The following is a 25,464-nucleotide window of genomic DNA, read 5'->3' on the forward strand; positions in this document are numbered from 1 at the left end:
GTGCCATTCCTTCTTCCTGACAGCTCACCAATCAGATGTAACCTGATTTCCACCTGAGAATCCCACCCCCAATCTTCCAGCCGCTTCCCCAACCCCGCCCACTCACCAATCATCCCTAGGCATTCACCTGCAGGCACCATTCCCTGGGGCCTGCCCTCAATGCCTCCCAATCCCCGCCCCTCACACCTGGCAGACAAAAAGGCCCCAGGTGCGGCTCTCTTCTCTTCTTTGCTCTCTCTCTTCTCCCTTTCTCCTCCTTCTGGCCTCCCTTCCCCACCTTCCCTTACCCCATTCCTGCCCCACTGGAATAAACCTCCTAAGATACATCGTTGCATCTGGTGTTTTCGGCTCTCAGTAAAGAACAAGGTTGCGGGAATTAGCTGCACTTAATATCCTATGAACTAGAACTAGAACTCTGACCCTTTTTAAAAAACTAACAAAGATGAGGCTGAAAGGGAAAAAAAAAAAGGCTGCAAGTGACTGCAAGCTGCACACAGAACCTGCACCTGCTCACACAGCACCTGCACCTGCTCACACAGCACCTGCACCTGCTCACACAGCACCTGCACCTGCTCACACAGCACCCGCATCCCTGCTCACACAGCACCTGCACCTGCTCACACAGCATGTGCACCTGCTCACACAGCACCTGCATCCCTGCTCACACAGCACCCGCATCCCTGCTCACACAGCACCTGCACCTGCTCACACAGCACCTGCACCTGCTCACACAGCACCTGCACCTGCTCACACAGCACCGGCATCCCTGCTCACACAGCACCTGCACCTGCTCACACAGCACCTGCACCTGCTCACACAGCACCTGCACCTGCTCACACAGCACCTGCATACCTGCACACACAGCACCTGCACCTGCACACACAGCACCTGCATCCCTGCTCACACAGCACCTGCACCTGCTCACACAGCACCTGCATCCCTGCTCACACAGCACCTGCATACCTGCACACACAGCACCTGCACCTGCACACACAGCACCGGCATCCCTGCTCACACAGCACCCGCATCCCTGCTCACACAGCACCTGCACCTGCTCACACAGCACCTGCACCTGCACACACAGCACCTGCACCTGCACACACAGCACCTGCACCTGCTCACACAGCACCCGCATCCCTGCTCACACAGCACCTGCACCTGCTCACACAGCACCTGCATCCCTGCTCACACAGCACCTGCACCTGCTCACACAGCACCTGCACACACAGCACCTGCACCTGCTCACACAGCACCTGCACCTGCTCACACAGCACCCGCATCCCTGCTCACACAGCACCTGCACCTGCTCACACAGCACCTGCATCCCTGCACACACAGCACCTGCACCTGCTCACACAGCACCTGCACCTGCTCACACAGCACCTGCATCCCTGCTCACACAGCACCTGCATCCCTGCTCACACAGCACCCGCATCCCTGCTCACACAGCACCTGCATACCTGCTCACACAGCACCTGCACCTGCACACACAGCACCTGCACCTGCTCACACAGCACCCGCATCCCTGCTCACACAGCACCTGCACCTGCTCACACAGCACCTGCATACCTGCTCACACAGCACCTGCACCTGCTCACACAGCACCGGCATCCCTGCTCACACAGCACCTGCACCTGCTCACACAGCACCTGCACACACAGCACCTGCACCTGCTCACACAGCACCCGCATCCCTGCTCACACAGCACCTGCACCTGCTCACACAGCACCTGCACCTGCTCACACAGCACCTGCACCTGCTCACACAGCACCTGCATCCCTGCTCACACAGCACCTGCATCCCTGCTCACACAGCACCCGCATCCCTGCTCACACAGCACCTGCACCTGCTCACACAGCACCTGTACCTGCTCACACAGCATGTGCACCTGCTCACACAGCACCTGCATCCATGCTCACACAGCACCTGCACCTGCTCACACAGCACCTGCACCTGCTCACACAGCACCGGCATCCCTGCTCACACAGCACCTGCACCTGCTCACACAGCACCTGCACCTGCTCACACAGCACCGGCATCCCTGCTCACACAGCACCTGCACCTGCTCACACAGCACCTGCATCCCTGCTCACACAGCACCTGCATCCCTGCTCACACAGCACCTGCACCTGCTCACACAGCACCTGCACCTGCTCACACAGCACCTGCACACACAGCACCTGCACCTGCTCACACAGCACCCGCATCCCTGCTCACACAGCACCCGCATCCCTGCTCACACAGCACCTGCACCTGCTCACACAGCACCTGCTCACACAGCACCTGCACCTGCTCACACAGCACCTGCATACCTGCTCACACAGCACCTGCATCCCTGCACACACAGCACCTGCATCCCTGCACACACAGCACCTGCACCTGCTCACACAGCACCTGCACCTGCTCACACAGCACCTGCACCTGCTCACACAGCACCTGCACCTGCTCTCACAGCACCTACCCCTGCTCACACAGCACCTGCATACCTGCACACACAACACCTGCACCTGCTCACACAGCACCTGCACCTGCTCACACAGCACCTGCATTCCCGCAGGTGGAAGCTTAATCAGGTAGACCACAATGTCATCAGCAACAAATGGCTTTAGTTAATATTTGTTTTCTGTGCTTCAGCAAGTGTTCTGTAATGAGAAAATAAGTCTCCTTTCTTTCAATAACATAGAGCCATCTGAAAAGTTGCCTATTGTGTATGCAAGCTTCATCCTAGGTCGGCACTGCAAAGCAGAGGGTTAAGCCATCATCAGGAACCCTTTCATCCCACTGACCCCCAGTGGTTCCAGCCTGCTCTACTTTGGATCACCTACCTAAAATGAGCTTGGGAGAGCAGTGGAAGACAGCTTGAGTTCTTAGGCCCTGCCATTCTGGTGGGAAACTAGATAGCCCAAGCCCAGCCTGAGCTCCAGCCTCAGCCTCAGCCTCAGCCCAGCGCAGACCAGCCCCACAGCAGCCCCTGCCCAGTCTCAGTCTCGGTCCTAAACGGTTGCAGCCATGGAGTAGACCAGCAGATGAGCTTGCTCTAACTCTGCCTTTAAAAAAGAAGAGAAGAGAAGAGAAGAGAAGAGAAGAGAAGAGAAGAGAAGAGAAGAGAAGAGAAGAGAAGAGAAGAGAAGAGAAAAGAAGAGAAGAGAAGAGAAGAGAAGAGAAGAGAAAAGAAGAGAAGAGGAGAGGAGAGGAGAGGAGAGAAGAGAAGAGAAGAGAAGAGAAGAGAAGAGAAGAGAAGAGAAGAGAAGAGAAGAGAAGAGAAGAGAAGAGAAGAGGAGAGGAGAGAAAAGAAGAGAAAAAAGAGAAGAAAAGCAGACCGACTGCTCATGCATGTGGGGGCATTTTCAACGTTCTCATCCAAGCAGAGGACCCCACGGCAGTCAAAGAATGGAGCGGAGCACTGGAGCAGCAGAGGCCCCTGCATGATTCTAGAAGCCACCTTTCTAGCAAACACGTGCAAGGAATATGGGAAACGTGGGGTCCTCCTGCTCTCGGCTCCAGGGTGTGTGGACGTCCAGATAGGAGACCCCCCACTAGCTGGAACTCGTAATGAGAGGGGCTGCAGCGAGCTTGAAAGGGTTTGAAAGGTGTTTGAAAGGGAAGGTGCTCAGTGCACACAGGCAAAACGGAGCAGCACACCGAATGAAATGTACCGAGTGAGGAGTTCCTGGAAGGAGCACACACAGGACAACACGCCAAACTCAAGTGTGAGCACAGAAACCAGCGTTTATCAGAGAGCACCAACTCACAGGATGCTGGGCAGACAGCCTTCCTGTCACCGTTCCAGTCTGATTCCACGTGCAGGAGATGGAGCCCTGTGTCAGGAAGAAGTGGGTTAGCACTATAATGTCACCACCCCTCACCTGCGGGACACACCCATTGCCCTACCCCTCACCTACAGCACACACCCACTGCCACACCCCTCACCTACAGCACACACACCCACTGCCACACCCCTCACCTGCAGCACACACACCCACTGCCACACCCCTCACCTACAGCACACTCCCACTGCCACACCCCTCACCTACAGCACACACAATCACACCCCTCACCTACAGCACACACAGTCACACCCCTCACCTACAACACACACAGTTACACCCCTCACCTACAGCACACACCCACTGCCACACCCCTCACCTACAGCACACACACCGACCGCCACACCCCTCACCTACAGCACACACAATCACACCCCTCACCTACAGCACACACCCACCGCCACACCCCTCACCTGCAGCACACACCCACTTCTTCCCCATAGAGCTTAAGCTGTGTGGCCCAGACTCCAGCCCCAACTCTCCGGGTTACAAGGCTGCTGCCATGAGGGCAGGGATAGGCGAATTTCCCCCTCCCACAGCTGACGTGGGACAGCACACATGACTTTTGTTATTCGCACATCCCATGCTGCGTCAGGCATGTGAGGTGGGACTGTGTGTCACAGACAGGTTCTGTCACTCACTGTGTGACGACAAACAGGTCACCAAACTTCTCTGAGTGCAGTCTGCTTGTGTACAAATGGAAACAATAACATCTCCAGTCAGTGCTCTCCAGAGACGCCATCAGAGGTGTGAAAGCGGGCCAGCTGCACAGCCCACACCATCAATTTCAAGATAGAAGCTCAGCTTCACTACGGAAGCACAGCTCATGCTTCCAGAGTATTAGATGACTTACAGACTTACTAATACGACAGAACTGTGCGTATCTGGGCCCTATAAACCGTTCTTAGTCATACAGTAACTGATGAGCCTCGAGTACCTGTTTCATACATGCTAGCAATCCGTCAACAAACGTCGACTTGATCTTGTGAACCTAAAGGACAAAGCAAGCGTAAGTTTCCAAGTCCACAGAGCTCCTGGTGGCAAGCGGCCGTGCTCCCTCCAGGGCCCGGCAGTGCTCCCTCCCAGGGCCCGGCAGTGCTCCCTCCAGGAGCAATGCTCCCTCCCAGGGCCCGGCAGTGCTCCCTCCAGGGGCCAGCTGCAGGCTGCTGGTGTCCCTCAGATAGCTCTGAAGGTCCCGCAAAGCCCTTTGGAGAGCCAAGGGCTAGCAGAGTCCCACATTAGTGAAGCTTCTCCACCCTGTGAGAGTAAATTATCCCGAAGCAAGGCTAGATTTGCAAATATAAACAGCCAGTCAGTCCTGAACCAGCACTGCACCCTCCAGGGAGCTGTCATGCCTCGCTCCCACGCAGAAACCAGGTGCTCACGGACAGCAGATCACAGCTCAGCAACCAGGGCTGCTGGTGGCACAGGGACGGCAACAATTGCAAACATAGTTTGGAGGCTTATTTTTTTTAATTGTTTTGAAAATGTTTATTTGAAAAGCAGTGTTACAGAGACAGGGAAGGACACAGAGAGAGAGAGAGAGCTCTTCCACCCACTGGATCACTCCCCACATGGCTGCCACAGCAGGGAGGAGCAGGAGCTAGGAGCTTTACCCAGCTCTCCCACATCCACAGGGCTGGATCAGAAGTGAGGAACCAGGACCCGAAACAGCACCCAGACATGAAGCTGGTGTCACAGATGGCAGCTTTACCCACCACACCAAAACGCTGCCCCCCACGCCCCAGAACCTCTGCGTCAGAGAAAACCTGAACGGGCAGAAGAGGAGGGCGGCAGGACGGTGACTCCCTGGTAAACGGGGACACTCCGTGGCAGGACACGCCTGAGTCTTCTCTGGACATGTCTGATTCACGCTGCCCCCCTTCAGAGCAGCGCAGGACACCCCGGGATCCCTTCTATCATCAGCTTCTTACCTGTCTATAGTCCAAAATGATCTTGGGCAGTGGATGAACGTCTCTCAGAGCGTTTAACTGAAAAAAAAAAGTCACCAATTTAAACCTTCCAAACACCTACTTTCAGCTGGAGAAAACTGCAGTGATAAATGATCTAATCAAGCATTTCAAATGAAAATTTATAATAAACTCAGCTAATCAAGTGTCTTTATCCATTCTGTTGCAAAACCATTCTCTTGTTCCCAAGGGAGTTAGAAAAGCAGTTCCCATGAGCTTGCTGTGATTTAAACGAGTGGAATCTAAATCCAGGCAATGCTCTGCCACACAGGGAGCACACGTGTAACTCGACAGCCGGTGTCTGAGTCAGTTACCTGGGCCGGCTTCAGCAAAGCATCGTTGCAATGCAACCATGAGATTCCAAACACTCGTCAAAATGAAAACACACATGCCGGAGAGTGTAACCCAACGAGAACAGTGTGCCGAATGAGCACAAAGTGAACTCACTGTGGGACTGCTGCCCATGTAACCCTACTCTCCTGCCAACCCCTGCCCCTCACCAGCGGCGCCCCTCACACCCTGCCCCTCACCAGCGGCGCCCCTCACACCCTGCCCCTCACCAGCGGCGCCCCTCACACCCTGCCCCTCACCAGCGGCGCCCCTCACACCCTGCCCCTCACCAGCGGCACCCCTCACACCCTGACCCTCACCAGCAGAAGCCATGGCGACCCGTTTCTGAACTTCCCAGTGTGTAATGGGACAGTGCAGACACAATGTGTGGCTTCTACCACTCGATATGAGATTTGAAGGTTGTTCCATTGTGGATGAAGCAGTATTGCACTGAGTTGTATCAACACAGGACAAATACTCACTCATTCTGGATGGTTCTATGGGACCATAGCATAAATAATGCTACAATAGGGCCTGGCACGATAGCATAGTGGTTAAGGTCCTCGCCTTACATGCGCCAGGATCCTCTATGGGCGCCAGTTCTAATCCCCGCAGCCCTGCTTCCCATCCCGCTCCCTGCTTGTGGCCTGGGAAAGCAGTTGAGGACGGCCCAAGTCATCGGGATCCTGCACCTGTGTAGGAAACCTGGAAGAAGCTCCTGGCTTTGGACTGGCTCAGCTCCGGCCTTTGTGCTCACTGGGGGAGTGAACCATCGGATGAAGATCTTCCTCTCTGTTTCTCCTCCTCTGTATATCCTCCTTTCCAATAAAAATAAATAAATCTTTTTAAAAATAATGCTACAATAAAGATTCTGGTGCATAAACTTTAGTTAACTTACTTCCAGGTGTGGAATTTGTTTCTAAATTAGAAGAGAGATATCAGCTCTCCAAGCATACAGCCCACAGTCCTATCAGCAACGCACACAAGGTCCAGTGGCTACACATTGCCACGCACGTTCTCACCGGGCCCACGCCTGCCCACGCACATATTCACTGGGCTCAATTTCTGCTGTTCTGGCAAAGGAGAGGTGATATCTGTCATTTATTTGCAACGCCTAGTGGCTAATAAAACTGGCCACATTTCATGTTTTTGTTGACCAGTCACGTATCTTCTTTCATTCAATCTCTGCTCGTGTCTTTTGTTCTTTTGAAAACCTGGGTTATGTCTCTAGCAGGCCTGTGGTTCCTAGCAGGCCTGTGGTTCCTAGCAGGCCTGTGGTTCCTAGCAGGTCTGTGGTTCCTAGCAGGCCTGTGGTTCCTAGCAGGTCTGTATTATTCTGAACACTTGTTTGCTTTTTGTTTGTCCAGGCTTTATGGTGTCTTTCATAAAGAGAGGTGGACACTCTGGCTTGTCCTGTCTCTCAATCTTTTTTTTTTTTTTAAGATTTATTTATTTTTATTAGAAAGTCAGATATACAGAGAGAAGGAGAGACAGAGAGGAAGATCTTCCGTCTGATGATTCACTCCCCAAGTGACTGCAATGGCTGGTACTGCGCTGATCCAAAGCCAGGAGCTAGGAACTTCCTCCAGGTATCCCACGCGGGTGCAGGGTCCCAAGGCTTTGGGCCGTCCTCGACTGCTTTCCCAGGCCACAAGCAGGGAGCGGGATGAGAAGTGGAGCAGCCAGGATTAGAACCGGTGCCCATATGGGATCCTGGTGTGTTTAAGGCAAGGACTTTAGCCGCTAGGCCACGCTGCCGGGCCCCTGTCTCTCAATCTTGCCCTTTATGGCTGGAGCATTTGGTGTACCATTTACAAAAGCTGAATATGTCCCCATGGTATCTTCTCCAACCTTCACTGCTTTGCCTTCCCTGTTTAGGTACACAACTCACTTGTAATATAATTTTCTGTACAGCATGAAGCGGGGTCAAGATGACTGGCCCTGTATTGTTTGAACAGGCTCTGCTCACTCAGAGCTTTGCAATGTGACCCTTGCCAGAGATCTTTATGCACAGATATGGGAGCTTGTGGATCTTTATCTTTTAAGATGTACTGCCATTTGAAAGGCAGAGGCAAAGAGAAAGAGATCTTCCATCTGTTGGCTCACTCCCCAAATGGCTGCAGCCGCTGGGCCCGAGACCGAGAGCTGGGAGCTCCATCTAGGTCTCTCAGAAAGCTGCAGGTTCACAGTGCTTGGGCCCCCCCCCCCGCCCCCACTGCCTCCCCAGTGCTTGGGCCACCCCCCGCTGCCTCCCCAGTGCTTGGGCCACCCCCCGCTGCCTCCCCAGTGCTTGGGCCACCCCCCGCTGCCTCCCCAGTGCTTGGGCCACCCCCCACTGCCTCCCCAGGCACATGGAGCAGGAAGCTGGATCTGAAGGGGAGCTGCCACTGTGTGACACAGAGCTTGGTGTCACAACTGATGAGCTGTGTCACACTGCCAGTCCCTCGTGTGTGGATCTTCTTGGTCTGCCGGCCTAGTTGCTTATCTCTGAGCCTGCATTAAGTGACATTACTTAATTTCTAGCAACTCCAATTGCTTTATGCTTAGTTTTCATGTCTAACAGACTAAGTCCTCCTAAGATGACCCTGCTCTTGTTAGTTTTCTGCATTTCCACAGAAATCCTGGAATAAACTTGTTAATTTCTAACCTAAAGACTCCTTGCTCAGTTTATTTAGGATGATTTAGGACCCATAGATCAACATGAGGGAGAACTAATGACATGATTTTAACAAGAGCCCAGAGAATGCCTTCTGTCCTGGGGTCGGGGTCAATCCTGGCTCAGTGCCATCCAGAACGCCACTGTCTCAGAAAAGCTCTCCCAACGGGAACAAAACGGAGGCAAGCACTTTGCCAAGAACTCTTTCCTTGACACCTTTCTAACCAGGTCTGGGGACGTGCTGGCTGAAGCAGCCCAAGAACACTGGAAGAGAACCACATGGCTGATCATCAAACACTGTGGACAAAGGACCCCGAGCACTGGCCAAGGCCCAGGCAGGGGCCACGCTGCCTGCGTGAGGCGCTCTGCTGGCTGCTGACAGCCACGCCAGAGTCTCTCCTTTGGGCCTCCTCCCTCTGCTGTCCATCTGTCAGTCTCTTGGTGTTGGACTCTGCCTGTCACAATTGCCCACACATGAGAACCAGTCAGGAAGCTTCAAGAACTGACCGGGCCACCTCCAGTTTTCACCTGGTCACCCGCCGGTCTTGACCTGGTCACCCGATGGTCCTGACCTGATGGGTCGGCTGTGGGCCTTCAGACTTCATGCCATGCATGTTCTTGCTGCAGGACCAATGTTTCCAGGGTAACTGCACAAAACCACGTGTGTACCTGAGCCACCTAGGTGCCTCTTGCGCCACCCCTCACCCCTGTTCCGTGAGTAGCGGGCCTGCCCAGATGCTTACTGTGGTACTCCCGGAACTAGTCACATCCTGGTTGTTCACCCTGATGTGAACATGTCTGGAAATGCTTTCTACTCTAAAAGTGTTCTGAAAATCCAGTTAGCTTCATCTTTTGATTGTCACCTGGACTAGTGGCACCTGCTCCAGGATCAAGTGACAACTTATTAGCAAGTCTCCTCCATTCTCTAACCAGCTGTAGCACTGATTGTTTTAAAATGTATGGGGCAGTGGGGAGGAGCGGCGGGCCCTGTGGCATAGCAAGTAGAGGCCTGGGCTGCAGTGCTGGGATCCCACACGGCCGCCAGGGCGTGTTCCAGCTTCCTGCTGACGCTCCTGGGAAAGCAGCAGCGGATCACTCAAGTCCATGGTCCCTTGCACCCACAGGGGAGACCCGGATGAAGCTCCTGGCTTTGGTCTGGCCCAGCGCTGGCCAATGCGGCCATGTGGGAGACTGGAGGAACGGATGGAAGGCCTTTCTCTCTCCCTCTCGCTCTCTATAACTCTGCCTTCCAAATACACAGACAGACAGACACACACATACTCACACCCACTCTCTTACACATACACACACACACACTTTCACTCACACCCACACTCTCACACACTCACACTCACACCTACTCACACACTCTCACTCACACACTCACACCCACACACACACCTCAAGGGCAGAAGTGTGCAGGAGGTTAAGCTGCCACCTATACCACTTATTAGAACATGAGTTCCAGTTCAGGGTGCTCCACTTCTGATCCAACTTCCTGCAAGTGTGCCTGAAAAGACAGATTAGACATCCGGGCCTCTGTTATTCACATATGAGGCCCAGATGGAGTTCCGGGGTCCCGGCTTTGGCCTAGCCCTTCCCAAGTCATTAAGGCTATTTGAGAAGTGGATCTGTGGATAAAAGATCTCTTTTCCTCTGTCTCCCTAATATTGTTTCAAAAATTAATAAATCTTTAAGAAAATCAAAACTAAAAACATATCTAATACCTATTGTGCTTCACCTACGGTGCAAATGTAAAACAATGACATTGTGAAGTCCGGCTAGGAAGGGTAGCAGAGGAAGCGCTCACTGCTGGCGGGAACGCAAAATCGGTGCAGTGACTCCGGAAAATGGCCTCTTTCTCAATAAACCATACAGCTGTAGCACACAGTCCAGCAGTTGCACATCTTACTATTTTTTAAAAAATGAAAACCTATGTCCACACAAGAATGTGTGCATAGATAATTATGGCTGCTCTGTTCTCAACTGTCAACGCTGGGAAGCAGCCAAGCAGGCCTGTAGTAAATGAACACATTATCTAGAACACTGGAGGAGTGGCCTACTATTCCATACTAAAGAGAAATGAGCCACCGAGACATGAAAAGACACAAAAAGTGGAATGCATGCTACTGAGTGAAGGACACTCCATAGTCTATTATTCCAACAATACAATATTCTAGAAAAGGGAAACCATAGAGAGAAAACAACCACGAGGCGCCAGGGGTTAGGTAACAAAAGGTTTTTACGGCAATGAAACCACTCTGTATGTTGCAGAACCCACAGAACATCCAGGAGCAAAAGTGAGCCCTAACAAACTACTGGCCGTGGGTGATACTGCTGAGCCAAAGGGGTTCATCAAGTGCTCCACTCTGGTAGGGAATGCTGACCACGGGGAAGACCACGTGCAGGGGCAGGTGGCATCTGGGACTCCAGGACTTGGTCCAGCTGTCCACCTCTGAGAACACGTGACTGTCCCTAAGAAAAGTGAAGCTCTTTTCAGTTTGATAAAGTTGGAACCACATTCCCCACTCCTTGTCAGTCCAGCGACAGGTAAGAATTTCTGCTCTTCCCCAGCAGCATCGAGTGAGGGAGAAGTGAGCTGGACACAGTGTTCTAGAGACCACCACCCTGCACGGTGCCAGAAGGCTCCCACTGTGAGCCTATGGAGGCAGCCAGTGCACACTGATGGGCCAGAGACCTGAGCCCACAGGTGGAGCTCTCTGACTGCAGTGTGTTTAACTTAGACTCAGTCATGAAGAACACCTGGGAAGTCCCCATACATTTGTAGACTTTAAGGCCCCTACACAACGCAGGGGCAAAAAATTATGTCAGAAATAAAAACAATGAGGACTTAATAAGAAACCAGCACTGGTCAAGGCTCAAGACTGGCTCCACGATTCACCGAGCAGCTCTGCTTACATGCTGCTCCAGGCACCGGGACCCTCCCTCACTCAGAGGGGCAGTGCCTGCCGAGACTGGCCCTAATACACTCAGGGGTGCCAGGCAGTGACAATCCGTGTGTGAGGCCTGGGCCCATCCCTGGCTCAGGGAACAAGGGGAGGATGAGGCAGGTGGCAGGAGACGGTTAGGAAGTCTGCCGGTCCCCACAGTCTCTGGGAGAGGCTGCAGGAGATGGGCAAGCAGGAGGAGTCCTAGCTTCTTTCAACACCCAGACTGAGTCCACAGGACTAACTCGTCTGAGATGATGTAAATCAGGTCTTTGCAGAGAAAGCAAGTCACCTCAGCGGAATCCTCATTCTAGCTCCGCTGGCAGGCGAGCACCTGGGCCAGGAAGAGAGCTACAGCGCCTTCCTTCCACCACAAGCAGGCAGGGGAAGGGCAACAGTGCCGAGTGGTGCCAGGACAGGTAAGGAACTGACAGCTTCCGAGGAGCACAGGCCCGGCTCGAGGCTGGGGGCCGGCTCTGCACAGCTGTTGGGGTCGCGGGGCTCACTGCCCACATGGCTCTGCTAAGAGACTCAGCCCTCAGACGCTCCACATGGAGAAGCTCCCAGCAGCCCCCTGCGCCTCAGGGCTCCAGGATCAAACCAGAGGCATCGGTGGGCCCGGCGCGGTGGCGCAAGTGGTTAAAGGTCCTCACCTTGCACGCCCGGGATCCCATATGGGCGCCGGTTCTAATCCTGGCAGCCCCGCTTCCCTTCCAGCTCCCTGCCTGTGGCCCAGGAAGCAGTCGAGGACGGCCCAAAGCTTTGGGAACCTGCACCTGCGTGGGAGGCCCAGAAGAGGCTCCTGGCTTTGGATCGGCATAGTATCGGCCCGTTGCGCTCACTTGGGGAGTGAATCATCAGACAGAAGATCTTCCTCTCTGTCTCTCCTCTCTGTATATCCGCCTTTCCAATGGAAAAATAATAAAAATAAATCTTTAAAAAAAAAAAAAAACCAGAGGCATCGGGCTCAGCTCAACTCAGCGAAGAGGCTGATTTTAAGCCATTTTGGTTCTCGGAACAAAGAGCGGTCTTTCATCTGTGTAACCTAACTTCTGGTGAGATAAGCAAACCAACACGTAAGCTAACCTTAGATGACGGCAGCCAGGAGGCTCACTGGAGCCTTTCTGGGCGGACGGAAGAGGTTTTCCAAAGACAAGCAGAAACCACTGGGCTGACCTGGTCAGGTGCAGCCTGGGGACCTAGGAAGATGTATAGAAAGTTGTGTGGCCAGTGTGGTCACAGGGGAGAGGCAGGGCCCGGCCCAGGGCCTGGGTCTGACTAGGTTTTTTGGAAAGCACTGGAAGCTCTAATCAAGGCAGGGTATGATATGATGTTTTTAAAAGCAAGCTCTGCCTAATGTGAGGCCTGACCAGCTGGGGGTGGGAGAGGAAAGCAGGGGACTGGTTACGAACTCTGGAACAATTCAAATGAGAGGAGAGGAAGGTGGGGCAAGTACTGGAAATGTTTTGTAGACTAGGTGTCTGGACGGAGCAGCTGATGACAACAGGCCACACTCGGTGGGTTTTGGAGCACTTCCTGTCAGACTCAGCTCTCCTAAGTTCTGCTGTCAACAGACACACAGTTGTATTCCGAGCTCCAGGCAGACCACAGCGTTTGAAGAGGGCAGTTCCAAGTTCCCTCAGAGGGGCATCCTTGCCAGGAGGCCGGTTCTCACCCAGCACTGCCCCCGGTCTGAGAGCCTGGGGCCTCGTGAGACCCTGGCTCTAAGGTGTCGCAACAGAGCTGGGGGCGGGGGTGGGGTGGCCAGAGAAGTCCTCTCAGAAGGAAACTTGTCTGCTACGGTCAGCTGCTGGCCAGCACACAGTCCTGCTGGGAGCGTCAGGCTGCCTCTGAGCACCTGTCTGAACACACTCACTGCTGAGCTCCACTCAGGACCCTCTCAGTACAAGTGCTCGCTGTCTAGATGCCTTCTAACAGAGCTGAATCTCAATACTCTTGTTCACTTAAAAAATGTACTCCTCTTCAGATGGCGGTCCATCGAACCTGCAGAGGACACCTGGTACCACAACAGAGAACGGAGGACAGAACAAATTGATCAACTACCCCAGCCATATGTTGGCAGTGAAATCTGGGCAAACAGAGACTCTAAGGTAGACTATGTCAGCCAGTGGATGCTGGAGACATTGCATCGTGCTTGGAATGGTGAGATTGGCAGCAATTCAGAACTGTTGAACTGTCACAACCACTTGAGCAGCGAGCGCCCTTGGAACATGCCCCACGTTGGGGACCCTGGGATGGAGTGGGAGGCTGGGTGGGGCTTCTCCCTTTATCTCTCCCCTTACGTCAGATCTACAAAAAAAATAATGTGGAAACAATGGTCTTACCCACTTTCCTGTAGCCCTTGACCTTTTGTGCCCTAATCAACTACGTAAAGATTTTCAAAATAAAATAATAATTTTTAAAAATGTACTTGTCTCTGGGCCTGGCAGCGTGGACTAGCGGCTAAATTCCTTGCCTTGAATGCACCAGGATCCCATATGGGCGCTGGTTCTAATCCCGGCAGCTTCACTTCCCATCCAGCTCCCTGCTTGTGGCCTGGGAAAGCAGTCGAGGACGGCCCAAGGCCTTGGGACCCTGCACCCACGTGGGAGACCCAGATGAGGCTCCTGGCTTGGGATTGGCACAGCACTGGCCTTTTTGGTCACTTGGGGAGTGAATCATCAGGCAGAAGATCTTTCTGTCTCTCCTCCTCTCTGTATATCTGACTTTCCAATAAAAATAAAATAAATCTTAAAAAAAAAAAAAAACGTACTTGTCTCAAGAGACAGGCAGGTGATTCTTTGAAACAAATCTGTGGAAAAAACAAGACTTACGACCTCTCCATTATCCATCTCCTTTGGGGAAATGAAGCAGAGAGGTTGGGAGTGGGCTGTCAGGAATCTGATTCTAAGAAGTAAACTTCACCAAATGTTCTTCTGCAGGAAGTCGAGCGGGCCCATTGCTTATGGAGGAGCAGCCTGCCTGCTGCGTTCTCCGCAAGCCATGGCTGGGAGAGCCAGCTCAGGCTGGAGTCGGGAACCTGAAGGCTGGCCCTCCCTAGAAGAGTGGGAGATTTGACACGAGCCACAGATGTGCTGTCATTTCAAAGATAATCCAGGAGCTTACCACGGCTTCCGATGTGGACGGCTGCCTCTGCAGCTCTGTTCTAGGGAGAGCCCTTTGACTCAGCAGGTGCAGCTGTAACTTGCCGAAGAGAATCTTCAACGGACGCATTTTCAAGTGTCGAGGGTTCCAGGTTGGAGAGAAACAACATGCCCGTGACACAGTGAACGGCCCCGGCAGAGAAGACACCAGACACAGACATTACAGAATGCCCAAATGCTGACTCAGTGATCCGAAGACCTTTCCTCATGGCTTATCAGTTACAGAGAGAGGATGAGAGAGATGGACCCCAGCTGCCGGTTCACCCCTAAATGGCCACGTCAGCCGGGGCTGGGCCTCTGGGAGCTCCGTTCTGAGCTCTTCCCAAGTGCTCGGCCATCCTTCTCCGCCTTCGTGGATACAGTCGGACGCAGAGCAGTCGGGACTGGAACCTTTGCTCATATGGGTTACCGCTGTCATGAAGTGTAATCCACCACGTCCTAACAGCAGCCCCAACACGAAGGCTTGGAAGGAAGAACCTTAACATGCTCTCACTCAGAGAACACAAACAACCTACACATTTTTTCAGATAACATAAATAAAACTTGTGTATTCAGACTAATCTACCCTATTTCCTGAATAAGAATCGTGCTTTTTCGTGGCACTGTGGCACAGATCATGCTGCCCTGCAATGCCAGCAGCCCACAGGGGCACCAGTTTGAGTCCCGGCTGCTCCACCTGTGACCCAGTTCCATGGTTGTGTGCCTCAGGAAGCAGCAGAGATGGCTCAAGCGCTTGGGCTCCGGCACCCACGTGGGAGACCCAGCGGAGGCTCCTGGTCCCTGGGGTCACACCAGCCCATCTCTGGCTATTATGGCCATTTGGGAGTGAATCAGCAAAAGCAAGATCTCTCTCTATTTCTCCCTCAGTCTCTGTAACACTGCATTTCAAATAAAATACCTTTAAAAATCAATGCTTTCTTTAAAACAGTAATTGCATTTTCCTGGAGAACCCACTTACCTCTCGCAGCTGGCTGCTACTCGTTATGAGAAACCTTTCGCCCGCCACAAAATGGGCTTCTTGCTCCAGCTCCCTGAGACGGGCCTGGCGAGGCACAGAACACAGCTAACTCACCAACAGCTCTCATTTAAAATTACTTAATCCACTCACCAACATCCCAAGTCCTGAATGGAATAAAAAAAAATCCACAATGGCTCAAAATGGGCTTTAAAAAGATCTACTTTGACTCATCACGACTACTCAAGGACTCACAGAATTATGTTTCCGAAGACTAAAGGAAAAAAGAGAGAGAGAGAGAGAGACAAGACGACAGAGTGAGGCGAGTGTGAATCCCCCAGCAAAGTCAGGACCAGAACGTAACCACATCACAAAACAGCGAGGGGGCCAGGCCATCCGATAAATCAGTAAGGCAAAACAGAAAAATGCAATAAACACAGAATAGACAGATCTTTCATAACAGCAGAAATTTCCTAACAGCCAGTGACGACATGAAAGAGCTCCCTGACCTCAGCAGAAATGAGACCTTCAGGAGACAGCACGCGTCTTCACCCCAGGGAGGCAATGCAAAGCTCTCACACAGCCTGCACGCCTCAGGGAGGCCCGAGAACAGGACACCCCGTCATGCAGCGTGTGCTGGGGCCCGGTGCTGCAAGCAGTGCTGTATGTGCTATAGCTGAGCAGCAGGGCCTGGTGCCTGGCCCTGTCTCAAACCCCGAAAACCTCTGTCCACTCAGGCAAGGCTGGGAGAGATGCCACAACACAGCACGCCAGACCTCTGCCTGCAGTGCCAGCACACCATAAAAACACAGGTTTCAGTCCCAGATACTCCATTTCTGATCCAGCTCCTGGCTAATGTGCCTAGGAAAGCAGCAGAGGATGGTCCAAGTGCTTGGTTTGTGAGAGGACCCTGAGGATCTACTAAAAAACACACCACCCTCTGTCCTGCCAACACACACACGTGTACACACACACACACACGTATACACACACACACACACACACACACACACACACACACACACGATGGGCAGGCGCTGCACTGAGACTCGGATCAGAGAACCTGGAGTTGATACTCAACCCCAGCTTACGACTCTAGTTTCCTGCAAACGCCGCAGACCCAGGAGCTGCCATCTGGTCACTAACTCGGTCCCTGTCGCCCACCTGACAGACGCACAAGGAGTTCCTGGCTTCCACAGCGCAGCCTCTGTCACTGTCATCTGGGGCATGAGCCAGCAGCTGGGACCATCTCTCTTCTGACTGATAGATAAATGAGCCATTCAACAACTAGTCTCCCCTCCGGGAATACAGACAGTAACACTGCCAAGGGCAGTGTGGGGAGGGCAGTGCACCCACTCAGCCCTTGCCCCCCAAGTGTTGCAGAGCGTGGGCACCTGCACGCGGGACTCACCCCAAGCAGGGTCGATGTCCTCTTCATCTCGTCTATGTCCACCTGAATGCTGTGACTTTCCATCACTGGGAATCAAAATCCAAAACAGAGCACCTTGTCACTGCCCGAGGAGCCCCTTGTACAGAGAACACCGCCTCCCTCTCAGCCACCCCTCCCTCAGCACCTGCCGAGTGCCCTCTCCTGCAGGGACTCTCAGGATGCCCTGAGCTGGGACACAGGAGCACTGCCAGCAGCTCTTGCAGAGGGTGGTGGACGGAGCTCAGCACTGCCAACCCCAGCTGGCCCCTGTATGGACTCCTGCTTTGTGGCACCCAGAGAACCTGGCAGAGGTCAAGGCAGAAGAGAACCCTGCAGGGTGCTTTCTGGAAGCTTCTCCATCAGCTCAATGAGGCAGAGGGTTATCACAAGAGCAAGGCCAGAACAGAGACAACCGCCAACAGGCAAACCGTCTGGTGAGGCCTCCTCCTGGGCTCCTCCTCCTCCCACAGGACTGAAACGCTGGACCTGGCCAGACCTCTGGACCAACCCTGCTGCTGAAGGGGATCTGAAGAGCTTGTTAGCTCTTCAGTACCTGTAGGACACAGCACCATCTATCTAAGCTAGAAAGGAAAGTGCCTGCCTGCACCTCTATAACTTACCTGCCAATACTGGTATCAGAGGAAGCTCCAAAGTCCAAAACAGTTGCCATAGACCATAAGCCTGTTAGAAGAAAGGCTGTCAGGGTTGATTTACAGTGCTGTTTCCCTTTTTGCTTTTTTCAAAGATTTATTTTCATTACAAAGTCAGATATACAGAGAGGAGGAGACACAGAGAGGAAGATCTTCCATCTGATGATTCACTCCCCAAGTGACCACAAAGGCCAGTGCTGCACCCATCCGAAGCCAGGAGCTAGGACCTCCTCTGGGTCTCCCACCAGGTGCAGGGTCCCAATGACTTGGGCTGTTCTCTACTGCTTTCTCAGGCCACAGGCAGGGAGCTAGATGGAGCAGCTGGGATTAGAACCAGCACCCATATGGGATCCCGGAGTTTTCAAGGTGAGGACTTTAGCCGCTAGGCCATTTCATAGAGGCAGAGCACATACTTCTGGCTCTGGTTAATGCCCTCAATGTGTGCACCAGCTGGAGCTCGACCAGGAACTCAATCCTGTCTCCCGCCTGGGCCGCAGGGACCCAATCACATGAGCCAGCACCCCCTGACTCCCAGGTCTGCAACAGGGGAAAGCTGGAATCCCACCGAGACTCTCCCACATCGGAGGACCGCATCTTAACTGGCATCTTAACAGCTGCCAAACCTGATGCATCTGGAAGAACCTTATTATTTCCGCTGAGCATGGTGAGGCGTTGGGGTCCATGCAGTGGATGTAGAGGACACGAAGGTGTGAAGAGTATTGTTCCATTGCAGGCAGGACCGCAGGGAACTTCCCGCTGTTTGGCAGGGCCAGTGGACGTCTCTGTAGCCACCTGAATGCAGCTCCACCTTCTTTTGCATGGACACCGGACCACCCTGCCAGGGAATTCTAATCCACCCAGGCATTGTTTGCTACTGTGGGGCTGGCCTTTTGCTCAGTGTGAGCCTGGAGGTTTATGTCAATAGTAATGTCTTGCAAAAGGGCCTTCTGTTATTCCTACTGTCCTGGCTGTCCCCATTGACTTTATGCTAATCAAGGGACCTATATTTAGGGCTTCATTCTTTCCTCATTCTTTAGGTTCCCCTTTTCTTTGTGATACAAGATTGAGTTGTAGGATGAGAATTGTAGCAGGAACTTCTATTGTTTCTAGGTAAAACTAATGGCAGAATTATCCTTAGAAACACCCACTTGACCATGACGTAAAAAGTCTGAGCCAGAGTTTGATCGGTTTTGTATAAATAAAGCGGACAGCTTTCCCGCATTGTCCACTATGATCATGAAATCCTAGTGGTCCGTCTTTCTTTCCTCTTTGTGCCTCATCCACGCACCCTTCGCGAGTTCCGAACTCAGCTGGAGCTGGACTCCAGCAGTGAGGTTCCTATGCAGCATCACTCTGCTCCCTGGGCTTCCTCAAAAAGCCTCCTACTCCAGGCCCGGCATCCTCGCCTTGCACACACCGGGATCCCATCTGGGCGCCAGTTCATGTCCCAGCTGCTCCACTTCCCTTCCAGCTCCCTGCTCACGGCCTGGGAAAGCTGTCCCAAAGGACGGCCCAAAGCCTTAGGACCCTGAATCCATGTGGGAGACCTAGAAGAAGCTCCTGGCTCCTGGCTTCAGATCAGCTCAGCTCTGACCGTTTTTGCCACTTGGGGAGTGAACTAGCAGAAGGGAAATCTTTATTTCTGTCTCTGCTTCTTTGTATATCTGCCTTTCCAATAAAAATAAATTAATCTTAAAAAAAAAACCAAAACACCTATTTCCGTTAAGTATGCTATTGCATTGCTAGACTCAGTCGAGATATTTGGAAACACGTGTCAGGCCACCCCATCCCCAGTCTTCTTTCACCTTGCTCCTCGTTGAGCTTGCCTAATGCTGTGGACTTTCAGTCCTCCATCTTTAGCTCCAAACAGACTTCCTGAATTTGTGTTTCCTGAACTCTGCACGGGCACACGGGCCCCCCAGGCGGCCCCCCTCCGAGGGTACAGTCCTGCGTTGGGGCTTTGACGTTCTCGGACCCCCCCAGCATTCCTTGCTAAGACCACAAGGGAGTCCCCGGGCCTCCCTCTCAGCCCTGCCCTGCCCTTAGAGCTAACCCACCGGCTGCACTGCCCTCAAATGGACAACAGAGAGAAAGCCAGCACACACCAGCTGCCCCTGGAGCCCAAGGGTGCTGGCCCCAGCGGAGTCTGTCTCCCTGGTTCCCATCACCCCACCCTCCCTCAGACACCATCTCTTCCCTGTCTCACCCTGCGGCCATCTGCCTCCCAGAAAGGAGAGACTGACAGAGTAGTGTTTGTCTCTCTACTGTCCAAGTTAAACCTCAGCTTTTATGTGAACTGTAGCATCAGAAATATTCCCGCTCCGGGGATAGGGAGTTCTGGGGAATCATGCCGTCTGCTCCACATTCAGACAGTGCCTAGAAAGGCAGCCCTTACACCAAGCAAGCTCACAGAAAGTCTTACCTTCAGTTGGGAACAAAGCTGCATGGTAAGTCTGTGGAGTAGCCTCAGATTCACACATACATTCTGATTCTTTAAAACAGCAAAAATATTTTTTAAATTAGGTAAATCTGGTGGCAACATTTCTTGCAGTCTAAGGATTGATACAACTTGCTCAAACATCTCCTAGTGTGACCTGTAAAGTGCTTTTTAAATGCACACACAGCCCGGGGCAGGGGTTAAAGGGGGTCCTCTGTCCCCCATTCATGTACAAGCTTCCAACAGCAACTGTGGTCACTGCCGTCCCTCATGCAGGTGTGTTCCAGAGTGTGAAGAAGTCAAGCACACACCATCTAGATCTGCGCGCTTCCTGCCGACCCTCGGGTGTTAGTCCTACAGAATGAGTGATGCAAGGCACTTTTTAAAAATGTCTGAGAACATGAAATCAAAAGATTCTTATTGTATGGGCTGGCACTGTGACGTGGCAGGAGGAATCACCGCCTACTACACTGGCATCCCACTCTGAAGCCCCAGTTCAGGAACGAGTCCCTGTGAAGGTGTGTGGGGACGCAGCTGCAGGCTGCCTCAGTGCCTGGGCACCTGCGGCTCATGTGGGAGCTCAGAGACGGGATGCACGCCAGGTTCTCCATGCCAGTCGGTCCCAGCCCCTGCCATGTGGTCATCTGCAGGGTGAAGCAGCAGATGGAAGATCTTTCTCTTACTCTCATCCCTTTAATTCTTTTTAAAAATGTATTTAGTTATTTTTATTTGAAAGGTAGATTTTACAGAGAGAGAAGGAGAGATAGAGAAAGTCTTCCATCTGCTGGTTCACTCCCCAAATGGCCACAATGCCCATAAGGAAGTTGATCCAAAGCCAGGAGCCAGGAGCTTCCTCTAGGTTCCAAAGCTCTGGACCTCCCACGTGGGTAGGGTACCGAGGCTCTGGGCCTCTCACGCAGGGCAGGGTCCTAAGGCTCTGGGCCTCCCAGGCGGGGCAGGATCCTAAGGCTCTGGGTCATCCTCTGCTGCTCTCCAAGGCCCTAGGCAGACAGGTTTATTGCAAGTAGAGCAACTGGGACTCCAACTGCTGCCCATACGGGATGCTGGTGCTACCGGGCAGAGGATTAGCCTACCAAGTACTGAGTCACGATGCCAGACCCTCTCTCTTTCTCCCTGTAACTCTGCCTTTCAAATAAATAAATCTTTAAAAGCAAAATATTTAGCATTTAGTGTCTTAGAATAAGAAAACACAAAGTAATGCTATGATCTAGGAAGCTCAGATAAACCCGTCTCACTCTGTCTCAGGCTGCCTTTGCAAATGAATGAATCTTACAAAAATTGGAGTGGAATAAGTGAAAATTTATGTTGACAATGTTTTACACTTGACCACCTACGGAATAGAAAATCTTTCTAGAAAAATATTAGAATTACATTAAGATTGGTAAAACAACCCACCGACAGGCAACTATTTTGTTCTCTGTGCGTTGGGCACAGATTAGGGAAACACCGTGTCTGTCCTCTGGGGACTGCTTGTCTCACCAAGCACAGTGGCCTTCAAGTGGTTCCAATCTGCTTCGTTCTTTATGGCTCAGTGATGCTTCCCAGTGTAGCAGCGTGTTTCCGTCCGCAGTCAGCTGACGGCGGCTAGCAGACTGTCGCGGCCACAGTGCTATGGATAACGCCGCCCCGTCTGATCACGTGCCAGCACTGGGAAGGCTGGCTCACACCGACACGTGACTCCTGCCCTGCTGACAGCAGTTACGACGGCAGGTTGCCCTGTAAGCCCTTATGTTTACTCCTGAGCAACAGAGCATCTTGATTGTGTTTGCTATTTTCACGTTTCCTACTTGTCATCTGCTGATACTGTTAAGTGAGTATTAAAGAGTGGAAACACACAGAGGATTAAAACAAAAAGAGCTCACCACCACGCTTCTCGAGGAGTTCCTGTAAGTGCTGCCCACATGAACTGTGACGGATTTCTCAAGGTATTTTGCCGCTAACTTTTCAAAGGAGAGTGTGGCATCTCTGGGGTCTATAAGCCATGCAGCAATTCTGGGGTCAAGGCCTACAAAGTCAGCAACTAAACAGGAAAGAGGTCACTCAGTCACCGCTAAGGAGAACAAGTGAGCATTGCTTCTCCCGCTCGGACAAGATTTTTAAGGTTCAGAAGGAAACTAAGAAAATGACAGAAGCTATGAAAATAAACAAGCCAGAACTGGAGCTACGTATGGGTCTGGCACAGTGGCGCAGCTGGTTAACCCAGAATCCCATATGGGTGCCAGTTCAAGTCATGGCTACCCTCGTCCTAAGATTTAGTCTGTTCTATTGTGCTCTATTCTATCCTATTGTGTTCTATTTCGTTCAATTGTGTTCTATTTCATTCTATCGTGTTCTATTCCGTTCTACAGTTTCTTATTCTTATTTGAAAAGCATAGTTACAAACAGAAGGAAGCACACAGAGAGAGGCCTTCCATCTGCTGGTTCACTTCCCAAATGCCTACAATGGCTGGAGCTAAGCAGATCCGAAGCCAGGAGCCAGGAGCTTCTTCCAGATCTCCCACACAGGTGCAGGGGCCCAAGGACTTGGGCCATCTTCTGCTGACTGACTTCCCAGGCTATAAAGAGAGAGCTCAGTCAGGACTGGAACAGCCAGGACATGGACTGGCACCCGTGTGGGTGGCTGGTGCTGCAGGTGGCACGGGTTTAGCCTAGCTCGTCACCACGCAGATGGCTGCTCTACTTCTGATCTAGCCCTCTGCTAACGTGTCTAAGCAAACAACAGAAGCACGACGTAAGCTCTTGGGCCGGTGATGGCCACACAGGAGGCCCAAAGCTCCTGGTGTCTGCTGTAGCCTTGCCCAACCCTGGCCAACGGCCATCTGGGAACAAATTTTGGTTTTTGGTCATTCTGACAGGAATTAAGTGATATCTGTGATTTTTTAAAGATTTATTTATTTTTACTGTAAAATCAGGTTTACAGAGAGAAGGAAAGCCAGAGAGGAAGATCTTATGTCCGATGGTTCACTCCTCAAGCGACCACAATGGCCAGAGCTGAGCCGACGCAAAGCCAGGAGCTTACCCAGGGTCTCCCACGCGGGTGCAGGGTCCCGGGCCACAGGCGGGGAGCTGGAGGAGCAGTGGAGCAGCCTGGATAGGAACCGGCACCCATATAGGTTCCCGGCATGTACAAGGCAAGAATGTTAGCCACTAGGCTACCGCGTTGGGCATGTGGCTATGATCTAGTTTGGATTCCCCGAGGCTGACGATGCCGAGTGCGTTTTCATTTGCCCATTGGACATCTGCTCCTTTTGAGAGCTGGAGTCCCCGAGCTGTTACCTACAATGGGAAACTTAATCGTGTGCTGCTTAGGATCTGTTAGACTAACGCAGGGCTGGCGGGGTGGGCGTGTGGGGGCTGCAGGCGAAGACAACTTTCAAGTTGATAAATGGGTACTTTCTACTTCATGTGAGAAATTTTCAACTTAAAATTTTTTTTCAAAATTTTATTATAAGCATTTTCAACCATTTGGACCATTTGAAAAGGACTGTCCTGTGAGCAGTCACATCCACCTACAACCCTCAATGGCTATGCTTTGTTAGAAGTCGTCTATTACCTATCTGTGCGTATAGAAAAAAACAATGAAAAACTGCATTTACAGGGCCCAGCGGCGTGGCCTAGCGGCTAAAGTCCTCGCCTTGAACACACCAGGATCCCATATGGGCGCCGGTTCTAATCCCCGCAGCTCCACTTCCCATCCAGCTCCCTGCTTGTGGCCTGGGAAAGCAGTTGAGGATGGCTCAAAGCCTTGGAACCCTGAACCCATGTGGTTGACCCAGAGGAGGAAGTTCCTGGCTCCTGGCTTCGGATCGGCATAGCATCGGCTGTTGCGCTCACTTGGGGAGTGAATCATCAGATGGAAGATCTTCCTCTCTGTATATCTGACTTTCCAATAAATAAATAAATTTTTAAAAAAACTGCATTTACTATTTTAACAAGAGAAAAACATGTCTCATGTTGTCCTGATATGAATGGACTCTGTATTTTACTTATTATAAAATTTCTAAGTCTGGGGCCTGGCAGGGTACCCTAGTGGCTAAATCCTTGCAACACACCAGGATCCTATATGGGCGCCAGTTCTTGTCCCGGCTGCCCCATTTCCCATCCCGCTCCTTGCCTGTGGCCTGGGAAAGCAGTCGAGGATGGCCCAACCTGCACCCGCTTGGGAGACCTGGAGGAACTCCTGGCTCCTGGCTTCTGACAGGCCCAGCTCACAGACACTGAGGGGCATCAAGGGCCTCACTCCACTGCTCACATTACAGGGTGCACCCAGGTCTGTGCCCAGCTTCCAGAGACTGGGTGGTAACACAGTCGTCATGACCAGCAGTTACTTGAAGGGTTATATTCTAGAAGCAACAAGAACTCTAACTCACCATGCTTCCAACTGATGCCATCACCAAAAACCTGCAGCACCGTTTTCACAAAGTCCTTAGCATTGAAGCAAACAACAGGAACCTTGCACCTCAGTATTTGAAGCAGCACGTGCCTACAAGATGAGAAGAAATCACCTCTTTAGGCATTAACGTGGGACTCCTGAGGCAGAAACACACTGCTCCTAATAGCTGAGGCTAGGACAGCACACATGTTCTTTGGGTTCACCTCCTGATTTCCTGGTGGACGTCACTTCCTACCCTGCTGCTGGTGGAGTTCAGATGGCCGTGCACTGAAGGCCACTGGGGTATCAGTCACTGCAACACCACACCATTGTGTCCGCTGCTTTCCTGTGTCTGTCAGTCTCCAGGTGCCCCTCTGCTGTTCTGTCCTCTCCCATTTCCTGGAATGTGTCCTCTCTGCTTCTCAATGGCCAACGCGTCTCTTTCTGTTTAAACGTGTCCTTACTCTATTCTGCCATCTTGATTCTCTCTTCCCTTGCTGGTCTGTTTAATTTGATTTGAGCAGAGACAGAGCAGCAGTTCCAGAGGGGCAGTGCAGGAACAGGGTGCATTTCACAGCCCAGTCTGCCTTCCTCCTCCGTATCGGGCACCATTTTGTTTAAGGAGTCAAGGGCTATGGACAGTAGTGCGCATTTGCTGAGCTGGGAGTGAACTCATTTCTGGCTCAGTGAACTGCAACAACATGG

General features: G+C 52.3%; 1 protein-coding gene across 1 annotated transcript in view; it reads right to left on the reverse strand.

Moving 5' to 3' along the window:
• Positions 1-25,464, reverse strand: part of POLN (DNA polymerase nu) — a 109,439-nt gene that overhangs the window by 59,867 nt on the left and 24,108 nt on the right. The window contains exons 5-14 of the mRNA XM_040966307.1: positions 24,758-24,870; positions 22,250-22,407; positions 20,352-20,420; positions 17,900-17,960; positions 17,262-17,326; positions 15,854-15,937; positions 14,858-14,950; positions 5,762-5,818; positions 4,765-4,818; positions 3,753-3,818 (exon numbers count right to left, since the gene is read on the reverse strand). Of these exons, the coding sequence (XP_040822241.1) occupies positions 3,753-3,818; positions 4,765-4,818; positions 5,762-5,818; positions 14,858-14,950; positions 15,854-15,937; positions 17,262-17,326; positions 17,900-17,960; positions 20,352-20,420; positions 22,250-22,407; positions 24,758-24,870 (820 nt within the window). The remainder of the gene's footprint in view (positions 1-3,752; positions 3,819-4,764; positions 4,819-5,761; positions 5,819-14,857; positions 14,951-15,853; positions 15,938-17,261; positions 17,327-17,899; positions 17,961-20,351; positions 20,421-22,249; positions 22,408-24,757; positions 24,871-25,464) is intronic.

This window comes from Ochotona curzoniae, unplaced genomic scaffold (genome assembly GCF_017591425.1).
Source record: "Ochotona curzoniae isolate NIBS_2020 unplaced genomic scaffold, NIBS_Ocur_1.0 scaffold_4505, whole genome shotgun sequence".
NCBI classification, from domain to species: domain Eukaryota; kingdom Metazoa; phylum Chordata; class Mammalia; order Lagomorpha; family Ochotonidae; genus Ochotona; species Ochotona curzoniae.